General features: G+C 33.0%; 7 protein-coding genes across 7 annotated transcripts; 5 read left to right on the top strand and 2 right to left on the bottom strand.

The window, feature by feature from the left end:
- Window positions 1-104: 104 nt before the first annotated feature.
- PPL_10132 (uncharacterized protein) lies at window positions 105-4,604 on the top strand (the record flags this gene model as incomplete). Its single annotated transcript, XM_020580914.1, has 3 exons — window positions 105-1,637; window positions 1,723-2,029; window positions 2,119-4,604. The coding sequence occupies 3 exons, from the start codon at window positions 105-107 to the stop codon at window positions 4,602-4,604; spliced, it is 4,326 nt and encodes a 1,441-aa protein (XP_020428499.1).
- Window positions 4,605-5,028: 424 nt separating this feature from the next.
- Window positions 5,029-5,755, top strand: ppiA (peptidylprolyl isomerase; the record flags this gene model as incomplete). Its single annotated transcript, XM_020580913.1, has 3 exons — window positions 5,029-5,097; window positions 5,201-5,477; window positions 5,583-5,755. 3 exons carry the CDS (start codon window positions 5,029-5,031, stop codon window positions 5,753-5,755), a joined length of 519 nt encoding a protein of 172 aa, XP_020428498.1.
- Window positions 5,756-6,650: 895 nt separating this feature from the next.
- PPL_10130 (uncharacterized protein) lies at window positions 6,651-11,095 on the top strand (the record flags this gene model as incomplete). Its single annotated transcript, XM_020580912.1, has 3 exons — window positions 6,651-6,681; window positions 8,840-9,584; window positions 9,679-11,095. 3 exons carry the CDS (start codon window positions 6,651-6,653, stop codon window positions 11,093-11,095), a joined length of 2,193 nt encoding a protein of 730 aa, XP_020428497.1.
- A 64-nt stretch (window positions 11,096-11,159) lies between these two features.
- PPL_10129 (uncharacterized protein) lies at window positions 11,160-12,266 on the bottom strand (the record flags this gene model as incomplete). Its single annotated transcript, XM_020580911.1, has 1 exon — window positions 11,160-12,266. One exon carries the CDS (start codon window positions 12,264-12,266, stop codon window positions 11,160-11,162), a length of 1,107 nt encoding a protein of 368 aa, XP_020428496.1.
- Window positions 12,267-12,722: 456 nt separating this feature from the next.
- On the bottom strand, window positions 12,723-14,475 carry PPL_10128 (uncharacterized protein; the record flags this gene model as incomplete). Its single annotated transcript, XM_020580910.1, has 3 exons — window positions 12,723-13,089; window positions 13,174-14,194; window positions 14,274-14,475. 3 exons carry the CDS (start codon window positions 14,473-14,475, stop codon window positions 12,723-12,725), a joined length of 1,590 nt encoding a protein of 529 aa, XP_020428495.1.
- Window positions 14,476-15,262: 787 nt separating this feature from the next.
- Window positions 15,263-15,769, top strand: PPL_10127 (uncharacterized protein; the record flags this gene model as incomplete). The annotated part of the gene is made up of 2 exons (XM_020580909.1): window positions 15,263-15,290; window positions 15,585-15,769. 2 exons carry the CDS (start codon window positions 15,263-15,265, stop codon window positions 15,767-15,769), a joined length of 213 nt encoding a protein of 70 aa, XP_020428494.1.
- Window positions 15,770-16,220: 451 nt separating this feature from the next.
- Window positions 16,221-17,735, top strand: coq2 (4-hydroxybenzoate nonaprenyltransferase; the record flags this gene model as incomplete). Its single annotated transcript, XM_020580908.1, has 3 exons — window positions 16,221-16,960; window positions 17,063-17,680; window positions 17,705-17,735. 3 exons carry the CDS (start codon window positions 16,221-16,223, stop codon window positions 17,733-17,735), a joined length of 1,389 nt encoding a protein of 462 aa, XP_020428493.1.
- Between the last annotated feature and the right edge of the window lie 246 nt (window positions 17,736-17,981).

Raw genomic sequence — 17,981 nt, 5'->3', positions numbered from 1 at the left:
TTTCTCATTTTACTGATTACACAAACCGTCATGTATATAAAATATAATATTATATTTTATTATAATTATTATTAAATTCATTCAATGTTTATCTCTATTATAATATGAATATCTTTAATAATAAATTAATAAAACCTATACAACCACAACAGAATCATCAACAACAACAAAATACATTTAATAAACAATCATTTATATCATCAATAAACAAAAGTAATAACAATACTAATAGTCATGTAAATAATAATAATAACAACAACAATAATAGTAATGGTTATACTTTTAATTACAACCATAGCAATAATAATATAAAGAAAATAGATATAGATCCATTTGGAAATGGTACTATTATTTCGAACTCTCTAAAGAGACCGGGTGGTAGATCGTCATCTTCATCTACATCAACATCTGCATCAACACTCAACCAAAGTAAATTACCATTCTTTAAGAAACAACCTGATCAAAAACCACCTCAACAACAACAACAACAACAGCAGCAGCAACAAGTAATAAATAACAATTACAACAATAACAATAACAATAATAGTAATAATTTAGTAGATTTAGTTGATGATTCAGATGGTTTTGAATTTGATTTTAGTGTAGATGATTCATTAACTAATAATAGTACAGCAACCACTACAACAACCACTACATCTTCTTCTTCATCATCGTCATTATCATCTTTTAAAACAACAAGTAAATTGTTGAACCCAAGTATCAATGTTATCAATGTAAATAATAATAATAGTAGTAATAACAATGGTAATGTTGGTAAATCAACTACCGCGAATCATAGCAGTGGTGATGGTACAAGAAGATATTCAGATAGTTTTCCACCGCAATTTCAATTTCCACCGTTGGAAGACGATCGCTTTCAAGAGTCAGACGATGATGCAATGAAAACATTGATCTATCCTGCGAATATGACAATCAGAGACTATCAATATAATATCGTGATCAATGCCATCTACAAGAACACTCTGGTGTGTTTGCCAACCGGTCTCGGAAAGACGTTCATCGCGTCGGTTGTGATGCTGAACTTCTATCGATGGTTCCCAAAGTCAAAGATTATCTTTATGGTTCACTCACGACCGTTGGTGACACAACAGATGTCGGCATTCCACTCGATCACCGGCGTCAAGCTGAGCGACTCCATTCAGTTGACGGGCAACGTCAAGCCCGAAGCCCGCACCAAACTCTGGCAGGATAAACGTGTGTTTTTCATCACACCGCAGATTCTCGATAAGGATATAGAGGCGGGTCGGTGTGATCCGTCGAACATCAGTTTGGTCGTCGTCGACGAAGCGCACAAGGCAACCGGTGACTTTGCCTACTGCACATCGATTCATCTCATTGCAAAGTATACGCGATACTTTAGAATACTGGCGCTGACTGCATCGCCCGGTAGCAAGCGAGATGCCGTCCAAAAGGTATTGAGCAACCTACTCATCTCCAACATGGACATTAGAACAGAGAATTCACTGGACATTGCGCCATACGTCCACAAAAAGTCGATAGAGGTCATCGTTGTTCCAATATCAGAAGAGGTAAACCAGCTATTACAACTCCTAGAGAAAGTACAAAGAATAATATATAATAATATACAAAGTTATATAAAGAAACCATTAAATGAAGTAAGTTGATTAATATATAATTATATTTTACAATGATATATATCTATATATTTATATATTAACATTTTCATTAAATATTTAAAAGTGTATACCATCTTATGCAATTAAACAAATGCAATTGTATCATTCAATGAATAATTTCAATGTTGGATATAATTTTCAGGTTTTATCATATCTTTTGAATGCATCGACAACACTTGTTAAACATGGAATGTCAAGATTCTTGGATGTTTTGAATCAGATAAAGACACCAAAGAAAATGACGAAACCAGTCAAGGAAGTGTTACAATCAATGCAATGGGCAAATCTATTGACTCACGTGACAGCTATGGATGGTAAGATAGCTCATAACAAAATGGCTAAATTAGGTGAAGTAGTTATTGATCATTTTAGTATGTATATAAATATCAATATGATTATTATTGAATCTATAACATATATTTATTAACAAAATTTATAATAATAACAATATAATCAACAGAAAACTCAAAGGAAACATCAACTAGAGTAATGATATTCGTTGATTTTAAATCAGCTGTCAAGGAAATTGTTGATAATCTTGGAAAGTTGAGTTCTTTGATCAAGGTTATGGAGTTTTATGGACAGTCCGACTCAAAGGGTAAAGCAAAGGGTTTGAAACAAAGTGAACAAGCATCGATTCTAACGAGGTTTCGCTCTGGTTCCTACAATACTCTGGTTACCACTTGCATCGGTGAAGAAGGTCTGGACTTTGGAGAGGTCGATCTCATCGTTTGTTTCGATACGCCACAATCCACAGTGAGAAACATTCAGCGTATGGGTAGAACCGGTAGAAAGAGAAATGGAAAGTGTGTAATTCTCTTGTCTGAAGGTACCGAAGAGTCGATCTACAATAGCTCCGTCATGAAACTCGATTCCATCTTGAAGTATGCCAATAGCTATACTTACTATCAATCGGAGAGAATGGTTATTGGTTATCCTCATGCAGAACATACCATTATAGATCCTGTTCTTATGGATGGAAATGATAACAATGATAATAATGATAACAATAATGGTACGGGTCATACAAAGAGTAACAAATCTAGAAAAATATCATCTGCTATTGTCACTGGTGAACAGCTTAGATACCTACAGAATAACTATCAGATTAATGATACTACGATACAAAAGAAACTGAACATTGAACAATGGATTCCAATCAATTCGATGCCGACGCAAACACACATGATCGATCACTCTGATCGCTCACATTTAATGATGGATATATTGGAGATGATACAATCCACAAAGATCGATGAATTGACAGACATGGAACATCAACTACTTCAATATCAACGCAATGGATATATGCAACAACCATCTACAACAACAACACCACCAACTTATAAACAAAAGCAACAAAAACAACAACAACAACAAGATGACATTATGAATCTTGAACACCACTTACAATCACCAACACCACCTCAACCAACAACAACCACAACAACGAGAACTACAAATAATATTTCATCACCATTTTTCAATCAAATGAATCATCATAACTCAGAACTAAATATACAATTGTCAGGAAAAACAAAAACAACAGCAACAACAACAACACCAAACGAAGAGGCAATGGATGTAGACGATCATGTACCCAATCAGAATAGAATTGTCGATGAGTTTGACTTTGACTTTGGTATGGATTTTAGTGATAACGAGAGTAATCCACCAGCACCCCCACCATCAAAGTCAAACAGTAATACCAAGTCAACACTATTATTGAATTGTGAAAGCTTCTTGCCTGCCGATATCGAGCTGACCATCACGCCAAACCTCTCAAATATATTTATTGTTCCACCGCCTCCTCCAATTCCCAAAGTTCCTTCCAAATTTGCGTTTAACCTCCCTAAACCACCATCTTCATCCACCTTAACAAAACTAGCTACTAATAACAATAACAATAACAATAACAATAACAATAACAATAATAACATTAACATTAACATTAACAATGAATCAACAACATCAACATCATCATCACAACCAAACTCATCTCCACTCGATATCTCATTTAATACACCGATCAAGAAAGTATCTAGAATCTTTAAGAAGCCAACTGTTGGTAACTCCACACCAGCAATATCGCCAATTAAAAAGAAAAGAAGTAAAGAAAGTAATAATAATGAGAGTAGTAAAGGAATCAATGGCAAACCAAGTAACAATGGTAATCCAAAGAAAAAACAAAGAAAGCATCGTGACGTCAATGATTTCTTTGTTTTGGAGGCGGAAGATGAGGATGAAAATGGAAGTGACTCTGACTCTGACATTGATGAGTATGACACCGACGACTCTTTTATTTGTGACTCCAGTACAGAGAATTCACAGGAGGACTCATCGACCGACCATAGTACCGTTGGTAACAAGCGAAAGAAACCATCTATGCAATCGATCTATATGCAGTCTCTACTGAGTCAGCATGCCGACCAGTTTGGACCTCGTCGTACCCGTGCTGCCTACAAACTCAAACTCGGAAAAGATAGCTTCTTGAACGCCGCTGCCAACCATCCATCTCTTTTGGATCAATCAATCAACGAAGAAGCAGAAGAAGGTGGACATGATCAAGAACGATCGGTAGATAATCAAACAGCTGCAAGTGAAGACGAAGCAATGGAAGATACAAGACCACTCATGGAAATCGAACAAGATGAACAAGCAGCCACAGATGAAGAGATTGACAATACACAGCCATCAGAACAACAAAAAGATTCAAACTCAAATGAAATGATTATAACAACAACCACTACAACAAATAATACAACTACTTTTGATAACAAAAACAATAATAATAATAATAACAATAACAATAATCAAGACCTATTTAGAGATGATTGTGAAATGCCAGAACTAAAGAGAAGGGGATCATCTACCTTCAACTCTGAATTCAATGTCAACGTATGGACAGGTGATATGGATCAGGATGGTGACACAACTTGGTTTTAAAATCAACAATACCTTTCACAAACAAATAAAATTAATTTAATATTTGAGATATTAAAAAAAACAATAATTTTTACATTAAATTTTGATAAATTATAATCTAATTTTCAACCCATTCACATAAAACCTTGATTAGGTAGTTGTTTGTTCACTCAACTCCCACTACCAATCTGTCAATTTAAATTAAACAAACACTACTCACACACTACCTAAAAAAATATTAAATTATTATTACCCCACTACCCTTATCAACTCATTGTGTGAAAAAAACAAAATATTTTTTATTTTTTTTATTAAAAAATTTAATTTTTTTTTCAACATTTTTTTTTTTTGTTCATCAGAATCTTTTTTGAACATACCCAAAGACAAATTCGAAATTTTCATTCCATTTTAATTTTATCTTATAATAAATTTTTATACATACAAAATGGCCAACCCAAAAGTTTTCTTTGATATCACCATCAACGGTGCTCCATCTGGACGTATCATCTTCGAAGTATGTAGTAAAGAAAGAAAGATAACTATCTAAGTGGAAATAGTAAAGAAAAAGAAAAAAAAAAATTAATATAATGATGATTTTATTATGTTATATTTTATAGTTGTTCAAGGATGTTGTCCCAAAGACTGCTGAGAACTTCAGAGCTCTCTGCACTGGTGAGAAGGGTATTGGTAAATCCGGAAAGCCACTCCACTTCAAGGGTAGCTCTTTCCACAGAATCATTCCAAACTTCATGCTCCAAGGTGGTGACTTCACCCGTGGTAACGGTACCGGTGGTGAGTCCATCTACGGTGAGAAATTCGCTGATGAGAACTTCAAGTTAAAGCACACTGGTCCAGGTATCTTGTCCATGGCCAACGCTGGTCCAAACACCAACGGTAAGTTTATTTTAAACATAACCAATCAATAACATCACACTCTATCAAATTTGATAACAGTCTAGCTAATTAAAATCAAAATTACTTTTTTCTAATTAATTAAAGGTTCCCAATTCTTCGTCTGCACTGTTGAAACTGCCTGGTTGGACGGTAAGCACACCGTTTTCGGAAAGGTCGTCGACGGTTTGCCACTCGTCAAGGAAATCGAAAAGAGAGGATCCCAATCCGGAAAGCCATCCGCTGTTGTCACCATCGCTGATTGTGGTCAACTCGAGTAAACTGCTCCCAACATTCCAATAAAAATTAAATTAAAATAAAAGCTTTAAAAAAAAAAAAAACAAACTTTGTATTCTTTATTCTGCTGAATAATTATTATTATGATCTCATTGAAAAATGAATTTTAAAGACAATTACATGATTATGCAAAGTTTAAATAGTAAGATATTGTTATTATTCAATAAAGTTATAACATTGTTTCTTTTAATTAATGTTTGTTAATTCAAAGATTGTTGTTCATTTCATACAAAAAACATTTTCACAATAAAAAAAAAAAAAGAGTTACAAGGATTTTTTTTATTGTGCAGTTCTCACTGTTGATTGTTTTTTTTTGATAAAATTTTTCAGAGAAATTGTGATCAAAGTCTGCCTTTGGTCACAAATTTTTTGTAAAAAAATCAAAGAATAAAAATTTTTAAAAAACAATAGTGTGACACTCACACCAACCCTAATGAATTGTTTTCCTTTAAACATATTCCATCGATGTGTAAACAATACTTTGAAACAGTGGATTGATCAAATCGTAGTTGTTTGAAATAATAGATCATAGAATTGCATGTTCAATGATTTTAGAAAAGAAATACTATGGTTGCCGTATTGATAGTGAGTAAAAATAACCTAGATCTGTCCGTTCTATGAACCAAGTACCTTGAAACCTATTCCAACCTCTGTGAATTTTATCCTATTTTATTTATTTAATTGTATTTGGTACATTCACCAACATTTGAACACTCTATAGTTTGAACAACGCAATGCACTCAATTTTTCAAACACCAGATTTGATAAAGTAATAATAATTATACAGTTATAACTTCAACAAACAAATAATTAAACAAATAGTAATTAATAACAATATTATTAAAATAAAAAATAATGATAGTCTATTAATAAAAAAAAATGAATCAATATTCAGGTGTAATGAGTAATAGTTATTACAAAAAATATGTTGAAATGTAGCAGAAGTAAACGATCAATTTTTTTTTTACAGTTCAGCAATCATTAATTATCAATTATCATAATGATCATTTTAGATTAATTCGCAATACAAAAAATAATTCATTCGAATTTTAATAGTCATAATCAATAATCAACGAACAATCAGGAAATCCAACGTCTAATCAGTGTTTAAGCAAATCAAATAACTGAACGTTGAAAAAAGCGTTTGGGTTTTCCGCAAATTCAAACAATTAAATAAATTAAACTTTTCAAACAAAAAAACAAAAATAAGGACAAGTTCTCATCAAAATAATTCTTAAATCTAGTGAATCGGAGGAGTTGTTGTGTTTTTCGTGGGAAAGAGTTTTTTTTTTAATTGTTTATGAAAATTTATTTCAAAAAAAGTGTGGGAGTCGATCTTCAAACACACTCACCCTGAAATTTATTTTTTTGAATTTTTTTTTTACCCTTTGTGTCCTTTTCATCAAAAAAAAAAAAACCCAGTCACCAGCAATTTGGCCATCAAATTTACATTTTTTGAATTCGAAAAATTTCAAAGCTGACCTCACAACAACACCATTTTTTGGAAAATAAAAAAAATTCAAAAAAAAATTGGTTTTTACCACGCAGATTTTAAATTTTCAACAACTTTGTGAGACATCCACAAAACTTGCAAAATTGTCAAGGAAGTGATGATGAGCTGATCAGAAAAGGAAAAATAAATGTGCACCTCAGCATGGGGTGACAATGACCACCCTCGATTCCACCAATATACTAGTTGCTGTTAATAGTTCCACTTATTCATTTTCATTAAACATCCTATACAAATAAACCTATACAAATGTAAATATAATATTACAATAATTATTATTAAAATATTTTTATTATTGTTGTGTTGTTGGGTCAACACACCAACCACTAATCACTCATCATTAACTATTTCATTCTTTAACTAACACCTTATATATTGTAATGATAATCAATTAACTTCAAACTTATAACTGCCATTTTCCAAATCGATCGAACATCAATCAATCAATCAAACAAACATAAATTTTTTTTTTTATTTAATATGCAATTGTCATACACTCAATATGAATGTGAATATGAAGACAAATAAAATCAAATCAAATGTTGCAAAAATCTGAAAACTTAAAGTTCCCATTAAAAAAAAAACATCGAAAAAAACAACAAAATTTTGCTTGCTATCAATTTCTCTATTTTTTATTAATTTAATTAAAATTTGATTAATTCAACATTTTTTTTTTATTTTTAATTTTGTATCTTAAAAATTTTGATAAATGATGGTTTTTTGCAGATTCACCCACATTTTATCTTTTCACCAATAGTTTTTATTTTACTTTATTGATTTGTGTGTTGCTTTTTTAAGGTTTTTTCAATCCCACAACAACTTCAGTTGTATTTGTTTATCATGGTACAATATAGTTTTGCTGTTATATCTTAAAATTGAAGGTATTACTCCAATTTTAGCAAGATGCATCTTTCTCAAAAATAATGTGTTGTTGTTTATTTTTTTTTGTTTGTTGTTTATTGTTTATATTCAATTTACCACAAAAGTAAAATGTGTAGTGTTTTGTGGAGTTGTAGAGTGGCAACTCTCGTGACCAACCACTTTTCACAACTTTAAATTCTAAATTACCCTCAAAATGTTGAATGGAAACATTCTGTTATGCCAAATGGTTCAAAATCATTAAATCAGTGTTGTTATGAACAACACACTTGTCAAGTTGTAAAAACAAAAACATACTAACAATTAAATCAAATTTAATAAATGATATAGATTTAATACTGAATATCTGAATAAAAAAAATAATAATAAAAACTATCAACAACAATATAGTATTTTGTAACAATATAATATTTTTTTTCTCTTCTATTTTCTATTTGCTGTAAACAACTTTCATCAGACTCTAGCGCTATCAATCAACTATATCATTCACCAACAACATTTCAAGTTTAATGTTATCATTATCCATCATATTGATCATTTGGACTTAGTTATTTACATTCGATAGGTAGTTGTCAACATTTTTATAGTAAAGGCAAATTAGAATTTATCATTTATTAATCATCTATATTTTCCGTTTCAATTTAATTCTCTTTTTAAAATATTCAAAATAAAATTATAGGCAATATGTCAAATCCTTCAATGCCTACGTCAAACAATAAATCACCAAAACTTCAACCTCAAATACCACCACCACAGTTAGTCCCACCACAACTCATTCCAATTCATCATCCATCACCCATTTTAATACCGACACCAATTCCACAAACCCCTACCACCAACCAAATCATTAGAAACAAATTGCTAAACAAAGGCGGACCAAACTCTCCTGTCCTCTACTCGCAAGCACCACCAATGTCACCAACTCTTATTCCATCGTATTACCAACCACAGCCACAAGCAGGCGGAATGGCACCCAACTTGAATTTGAATTCTCAACATCAAGTCAAGCCACCCCAATACCAATTGGTTAGCTACGATTCCTACAGACGTCCGGACGGCACCTATCCTCAGATTCCATATCAACCGGAAATGTATCCACCCTATGGATATCCAAATATTTATTACCAACCATACCCCGTCTACCATAATTGGAGTCCAAGAATGTATCCAGACCACATTCCATTCCCAAATCCAGCTTTTCGTGACATTACAGATTCACCGGCATCGTTTACCGATGTCAAGCTGAAACCATCCAATTTTTCCGCCACAAAATTGATGATTGGTGAGTGGGAGGTAAGCGGTACTTTCCAAGCCGACATTGTTGCAAAGTTTTATTTTACAAAGAAGCAAATCGTTTGGGAATTATTAAAAGTTAGTGTAAAGAGTAAAATTGTAATTTGTTTTGCAGATGTGACTGCATTAGTGTAAGTAGCCAAATAATATTTTTAAAATATATAAACTAAAAATGGAATTATTAATATTAATATTCAATCTTAATCTTTCTTTATTTAATTTTAGTGTTGAGAATCTTAGTGATGATATAACATCATTGACTGTTGAAATTGCCAAACGTCCAAAGTTCTACAAGGAAATCAATCCACAGCCAAAGAAGAATACAATGTGGGGATCGACTGAAGATTTCTCACCAAACTGCCAAGCCTCAGTATTTAGACGTCATACACTCCACTTTAAAAAGGCATCACTGGCCAAGAATCTAGAGAAACTTCAACAATCCGATCAAAAGTTACGACAACTACTTGTATTTAATCAATTTACTACCGACGATGTTTATTTGCCAGGCGAGAATCCAAGTTCTCCAGACTACTATTTAAATCAAGAGAGAGGAACATCCAAGAGTTCATCATCATCATCATCATCATCGACAACAACAACATCCAATTCTGGCTCCAATTCCAATTCCAACTCTCCTCAGATTTCAAATAGTACCATTGGAGCTCTGGAGAATTCATCCAATTCCAATGCGATTCCACAATCACCAGTCTCCTCCTCACCATATTCCAACCCATCCTCCGATTTCGGTTGCTCTTCCAACAATCCAAACGGTATGCTTGGTATGAGTGAAGACGAGCTAAAGTCAGCCAGCAATCCAAACTATCCCGGCTACTACGGTGGAATGAGTTCATCCATCTACTCACCATCCTATACAAACATACAAGTGAATCCAACCATTGGTCAATCGAGCATATCACCTCCACAGGCACAATCTCATCTCTTGCAGATGGTACAAGTTTCCCAACAACTTCCAGGTAATAGCAGTAACAATACTACACCACTAGCCAGTGCACCAACATCAAGTGATATCGAGAAACAAAAATGTATTAATACAACATCAACAACAACTACGACTACAACAACATCATCATCGAGCACAACATCCACCGACTCATTGATATCCATCATCGACCAATACAACCATCTTTTACCACAAACGACTGCGCAAGGAGCCATTGAAAACAATCCAAACAATTCGACATCCTCATTGAGTACAGCGTTAGCACCAACCAATTTCTACAATTTTTCGACACAGCCATCGCTAATCAATCAAGTACCAATATTTAATTATCATCCATCCATTGCCAATCTATCAAATTCATCACTTAGTCAGCAACAACTCCAAGAACAACAACATCAACAACCAACAATAACTTTTAATCAACAACAACACCCAATCGACACTAAATATCAACTTCCAATCGAACAACTTTCATTTAACAATCAACAAACTAATTCATTTTCCAACAATCAACCATACACTCCTCACACTTTGCTTCCACTCAATGTAACCAATTTTATTAATCAACCGACAACCGCAGAAACCATTCCAAAAACCAACAGTCATTTAAATTTGTCAAACAATAGACACCATCCTTATTCTCCAAATCCTACAACAGGGATCACTGAAGATGATAACTAAATAAATTATAACTTATTATTATTACTTTTTTTAAAATTAAATAGTTGTTTTTATTTATTATTTATTAATTTAAATGTTTATGTTTAATATCATTTATTGTTTCAATTAAACCAACTTTACATTCTTTTGCTGTTTTGAATGGTTTGTCATAGGGAATACGAACATCGAACCACTCTTCCGCCGACTTTCTCTTGGCGATTGCGTTGAGACCTGCAGAGTCTACAAAGTATACGAATGCTTCATCGATTCTGATATCACCATATTGCTCGCAAATCAAACGAATCGCTTCTAGATGATCGTTGTTGAGTGTCTCTATGATATCACGACTGTCAATGGTTACGGCATCGGGTGTTGCCACTTCAAAGTCTGCCAGACTAACACGCGAGGTTCCTTTTCTCTCGTAGTGATAGATATCGGTTATATCCATTCGGTAGAATACATTGTCACTGCTTTCGACCATACGCTTTGCTCCGGGATGTTTCTTGAGGAATGCTTCCTTTGCTGCGGGGCGTTGCGCGGCATCGGTTACCGGCGACATGCGACCACTCAGATTGACACGACTCAGCGCGTAGGCAGCTGGTGGACGATCGACAGGTGTCAGTGGGTACACAACGAGTGATACCTTGCTAAAGTGTTTGAAATGCTTGATATGTTCATCGCTCTTTTTCAACATGATGATCGGTGTCAGTTTGTTGTTGTTGTTGCTGTCGCCGGTATTCATCAGCAGTCCATAGGGAACGATCGAACCATACACTGGTGACGATGCTTCACTCTCCATCTTTGCCAACATATTGACCGATGACAATGTTCCAGATTTACGCATCATCAAGAGTGATTTACAAAATTCCGATCGACTGAGTGGAGTGATAGATGGGCCCTCATTCTTATTTTCGTCTTTTGGAACCTCACCACTATACATATCCATATATTTGTCACCTGTGCTACCTTTTGGTGGTGGTGGTGCAGTAGTTGTGGCTGCAGTGTTATTTACATATTTAGTTTTGATATCGACACCACTCACTTTATCTTTAAGAGTGTTGCTACTATTGTTTGAATCAGATGTTGAAAAACATCTTGTACTTTTACTAAATATATTGATATTACTATATAAAAGAGCTTTATGATTGTAACTCTTTGTAACTAATCTGTTTAAACTACTAATTCTGTGCATGTCGTATTAAGATTGAAACAACCAAAATGAAAAAAAAATGAAAGCCAACGAAAAAAAAGTAAAATAATTATAAGATTACATTATTTTGGTCTTGGATTCAACTTATTTTTGAATTAATATAATGATACATGAAACTTTAAAGAAATGTGAGGAATGACCCAACAAGATATCATCCAAGGAGAGAATCCATCAAGTCATTCATACTATCACAAACGTTGTTAGAAAGACTAGAAATAAGGTTATCCTAGAAAATACTTTGCATAATTCAAAAATTAATGAATAAAACATAGATCCATTAGGTTTTTACAAATTAAAAATTGATTTAAAAGAAAATATTTATTTGAAGGAGTTATAAATAATACAATGGAATGGATTGGATAAAGAAAAAAAAATGAATTATTAATGTTGTTAATGTGGTGGAATGAAACAATTAATTAAAATATGTATGTATGGACTTTAATTAATTGTACATCCTCCACTCGAATTTGTTTTCTTTGGTTGTTGTTTTGGTGTAGTGGTGGTGGTGTTTGACGATGATGATGATGACGATGGTTTTTCATCGTCATCTTTAGTGTTGTCTTCTTTTGCATCTTTATCATTGGCAGATTCCAATTTTGGAGTGTTCTGAATGGCCAATGGTGAGATGTCAGCCATCGACAACTTCTTATTATAATTAAACGATGCATTGATCTTGTCATCCCAGAGAGCATTGGTTGCTGGCATAACAAAATCTCTTGGTTTGGCCAATCTATTGGCATCTGGCAATGCTGAAACTTCCTCTGGTACTGTTTGATATCCAATTACTTTATTCTCTCTTTCAAATCTATATACATATTTAAAAGAAAAAAAAAAAAAACAAATTAACAAAACATATTACATAATAAAATAATAGCAAACAATACTTTACCTTGGTATTTCAGTATCAAGAATATTATATAAATAGTTGGTTGGTTTCTTTACAGCATCTAGAGTGATTGTATTGCTAACGCATGCTTTCAACAATGCCTTTGCGTTCTTGAGGTTGAAAAGCGCTTGTTGACCAGAGACGATGGCATCACCGTATTTATGTGTGGCATTCTGGGTGAATGCATTTAGATAGTAGGAAAGCGATTGGTAGAGTGAGTGTTTGTAGTTGAGGAATACCGAGAGTTTCTCAAGACGCAGCTCGAAAAGACTACCGAGGTTGGTGAGAAGTGTCTGTGCCTCCTGGTAGATGTTGGCAGTGTCAACAGCGATCTTACAGATCAAGTTGGTGGAGGTGTTCTTCTTGCAGGCACGTCCAATTGTGAGTTCCTGTGCTTGTCCGACGGCCTGGAGATAGAGCACACGGAGGAAGCTATCGCTCAGGTCGGTGGCACGAACGTCTTCATCCATCAATGGCGAGAGTTTGGTGCGAATGTACTCGAATCCACCGGCAGCTCTCAAGAGACAGTCGTAGACGACGTTTCTCACCTCGTCATTCAATCCGTCGTCCTGTGCATTCTTACCGACCAAGAATTGCGAATATCCCATATACCACACCGATTGATTGAATATAACATTTCCAATCTCGAGTAGCGCATCGTTAGAGTCTACGACACGTTCACTACCAGCAATGGTTGACCATTGATAATATAGATTATATCTCAAACTCTTTTCTTTTGACGATTTTGACGATTCCACTTTCTTTTGTTTCTTTTCTTTCTTGCTATCCTTTTCCTTTTCTTTTTGTTCAGATGATGATGATTCTACTTCGATATCATCATCTATCTCATTGATTGAATTTGTCTTTCCTACAGATTCGCTATCACTGTCACTGTCAGAATCATCTTTGTCATTGTTATCATCAGATGACTTGTTGTTGTTGTTCTCCAACAATGTATTACCAACGAATCCACCCAACAATGAAAGATAGTTATTTGTTGCATCTACCAATTCTTTTAAATCAACTATAGAGTATTATAAACAAAAGAAAAATTATTATTAGATATTTATTTTTGAATTGAAAATGATTTGTATAAATATTACCTTTATCTAAATCTTTTGCATTTTGTGAAAAGTATTGATTGTTGTAATTATCAGAGGCATCAGACAATTCTTTTGCCAATTGGAAAATATGTGGATTTGAAGCATCACTCGAGAGTTCTGCAAGTTTCACCTTGTAGTTTGGTGCCGAACGCTGTTTCAATCTATGAATGAAAAGACATTGTTGATCAAATACTGGTTGCATATTTTATTGTTTATTGTTGTTGTTATGATTCGACCTATCTATCCTAACTTTATATATCTATTAACTATAATTATATATAAATATCAACAAACTGTAATCTATCTAAAAGCGAACAAAATAAAAATAAAAATAAAAATAATAGAAATAAAAGAAAAAATGTACAATTATATTATTTTTAAAAGAACAATAAAAAAAAGAATTAATAATTAATGTGTGTGGTGTGTAAAAAAAAACAATAGTAATAATAAAAAATAATAAACAAAATGTATTCTTAAGTTTGTGGGAGTTGAGTTGTTTTGGAAACAATTTTTTTTTTTTTTTTTTTCGAAATTTTACAAATTTTTAACACTATGAATAAAACTACAGATATTTTTATTTCTATTGTTTTTTTTACAAATAAATATTAATTGTTATAACTTGGTATGACAAGATATAGTTGTTGATCAACAACCAATCAAAAAATATATCTTATACTAAATTTTTATAAAAAAAAAAGTATTTATTACTTTTTTTATAATTTTTGATTTTTTAAAAATTTTAATTTTTTTTTTTGGGTTGCATTTGATCACTTTAAACATTATTATTGATCATTCAATTTCTTTATTATTAATAAATTATAAATATGGGTGGACAACCAAGGTAATATATAGGATCAGCTCCTAATTAGTTTAGAAATATCTATAATAAGCAGGTCATTAATAATTTACTTTTTTTTTTAATTATCTTTTATAAACCAATGGTATTACTTTGATTTACTTTGATTTACTATGGCCTTTTGTTTCAAAATATGACTCCAACTTTCATTAAATTATCATGTAATTAACGATGTTGTTCATAGATATCCTTATCCAACAGTATGTATATTCAATTAAGATTAATAAAATTTACAAATTTACTGATAATATCGTATTGTTAACAGACTGTATGGACACCAACAGGTAATTATTTAGTTAAATTATTAATAGATATCATCAAGATTGATGGATGAATAGCAACAGTTATACTAATTTTAGGAATACAATACAATTCATTTGTTAAATTATCAAATCAATAATGATGATACAAATTACAATATTATTTTATTATCTCTCATATACATCTGATCACAGGTGGTTGGTGGTGTGAATACCCAATCAACTATCGTCAAAATAGAACCAAGATGGTTGTTGGTCTCGCTGGTCTTTTCACTGCTTTATACTTTACATCTAAAGCTTTTGAGGTAACTATAGTTCAAAACTCTACTCAACTCTTTGACTACTTTTTATTTACAAATCAAATCAAACTAAAACAATAAACAGAGAAGATTCCCACATTATCCTCCACCACAAGTAGAAGACAATCATCACAAACATCATTAGCAGCAATAGACCCACTTTTTAAGAATAGTCATATAAATAAACAAATAAATTATATTGTAGTAACAAAAGAAACAACAACGACTCCAACTGATGATCATCAACAACAATAAGAGAAAAGAGAGTACCGAATTAGTATCACTAATTCAATTGATGATGTCATTTTTGATAAAAATTTAACTTGATTTGCAATATCAATATCAATGTGCTCGTAATCTTATTAATCAAAGTGTTAGTAGTAGGGTCTTTGTTTATGACCAAAGCATTACAAAATTTGTCGTTTTTTTTTTTTCTTGATTTTTTATTTTTTCATTGTACAAGAATCAGTTAAATAGTTGTTGTCTGAATGGTGAATGAATGAATATAGATAGTTTCTACAGTTAGATAATAATGAAGAGAGCAACAACAACATTATTTAATGTAGTACCATCATCTACATCTAGATTGTTTACATCAAATCAATCATTCAATTTTATAAATCATGGAGTGTTATCATCATCATCATCTAGAACATCCATCAGATCATATAGTATGATAAACAACAATAACAATAATAGCAACAATAATAACACTCAGAGTATAACTATAGATTTAAATATAAATAGATCTTCGAGTAGATCAGTTAATAGACTATTGAATAGTAAGAGTTGTAAATCTAGTTCACTGGTTATTCCATGTCGTTTCAATACAACCTCTACACCATCGGCACCCAAAGATCAATCGATCGATGACAACGATAGCAATGCTAATAGTTTACCTATTCACACTGAATCATGGGTTGACAAAGCACCGGCACGTTTACAGCCATATTTAAGATTGTCGAGACTGGATAAACCGATCGGTACTCTACTGCTGTTGTATCCATGTCTTTGGAGTACTGCAATCGCTGCTACACCCGGCCAGCTACCCAACTTTACACTGATGATGATGTTTGGTGCCGGTGCATTCCTCATGAGATCGGCGGGTTGCGTCATCAACGACATGGTAGACTACAAATTCGATCGAAAGGTAGACCGAACCAAACTACGTCCTATAGCATCAAACCAAGTCACACACAAAGAAGCACTGGCATTGCTAGCCGGACAACTTGCAATATCATTTGGTTTACTTTTAAATTTTAATGTATATACGTAAGTTTATTAACCATTCTATTCTATCAAATTTATTATCAACAAACAAAATCGACACTAACAACTACGGCAATAATAATGGCATTGTTTTTTGAAAAACAGTATTTTATTATCATTGGCATCAGTTCCAATTGTTATTATTTATCCATTCATGAAAAGATATACTTATTATCCACAATTTGTTTTGGGATGTGCATTTAATTGGGGTGCTCTGGTTGGTTATTCCGCTGTGCAAGGCTATTGCGATTGGAAGATTTGCCTGCCGTTGTATGTGGCCGGTATCTCTTGGACGATGGTCTACGATACGATCTATGCGCATATGGACAAGAAAGACGATCTGTCCATCGGTGTAAAGTCAACGGCTTTGGCATTTGGTGAGAAGAGTCGTTTGATACTGACTGGTTTCTCGGTGGCGACTATTGCCGCGCTCAACTTGGCCGGTTTGGCAGCGGGATTGCCAACAGTCTACTTCGTTGGAACCACCATCGGTGCTGCCCACCTCGCTTGGCAAATTGGAAGTGTCGACTTTTCCAGTCCGAAATCCTGTATGAAATTCTTTATCTCCAACCGAACATTTGCACTGATCATTCTGGTCACCATCATCTTGGCGCGACTTATCGAGGACGACGAATACACCACCGCAGAATACGAATTCGAACTCGGTCCCATTAAACTTAAATATAGTAATACATTCATACCTGCTATTAAAGGTAATGATAAGTAAAAATATATATTTAAAAAAAGTAATAATAATAATATTGTAAACAACATTTGAGTATTATTTTTTTATATAATTGGATAAAACTTGAATAAGTGACAATGTCAGACCGTGACATTGAAATTTATTATTCAGCTTTTATTTTTATTTGATTTAAAATTGTTGTCTATCTACTATCTTCTGTTTCTTTATTCTTTTTTACTTTTCTTGTTGGTTTAGATTGGTTTGATTTGGTTTGGTTTTATCTGATTTAATTTGTTGATCTGACCTTGTTTGGCTTGATTTCATTTGATTTGATTTGTT

The sequence above is a fragment of the Heterostelium album genome (assembly GCF_000004825.1).
Source record: "Heterostelium album PN500 unplaced genomic scaffold PPL_scaffold12, whole genome shotgun sequence".
In the NCBI taxonomy this organism is placed as follows: Eukaryota; Evosea; class Eumycetozoa; order Acytosteliales; family Acytosteliaceae; genus Heterostelium; species Heterostelium album.
The sequence above is the reverse complement of the archived record's forward strand: the minus strand, read 5'-3'. Positions and strand labels throughout refer to the sequence as shown.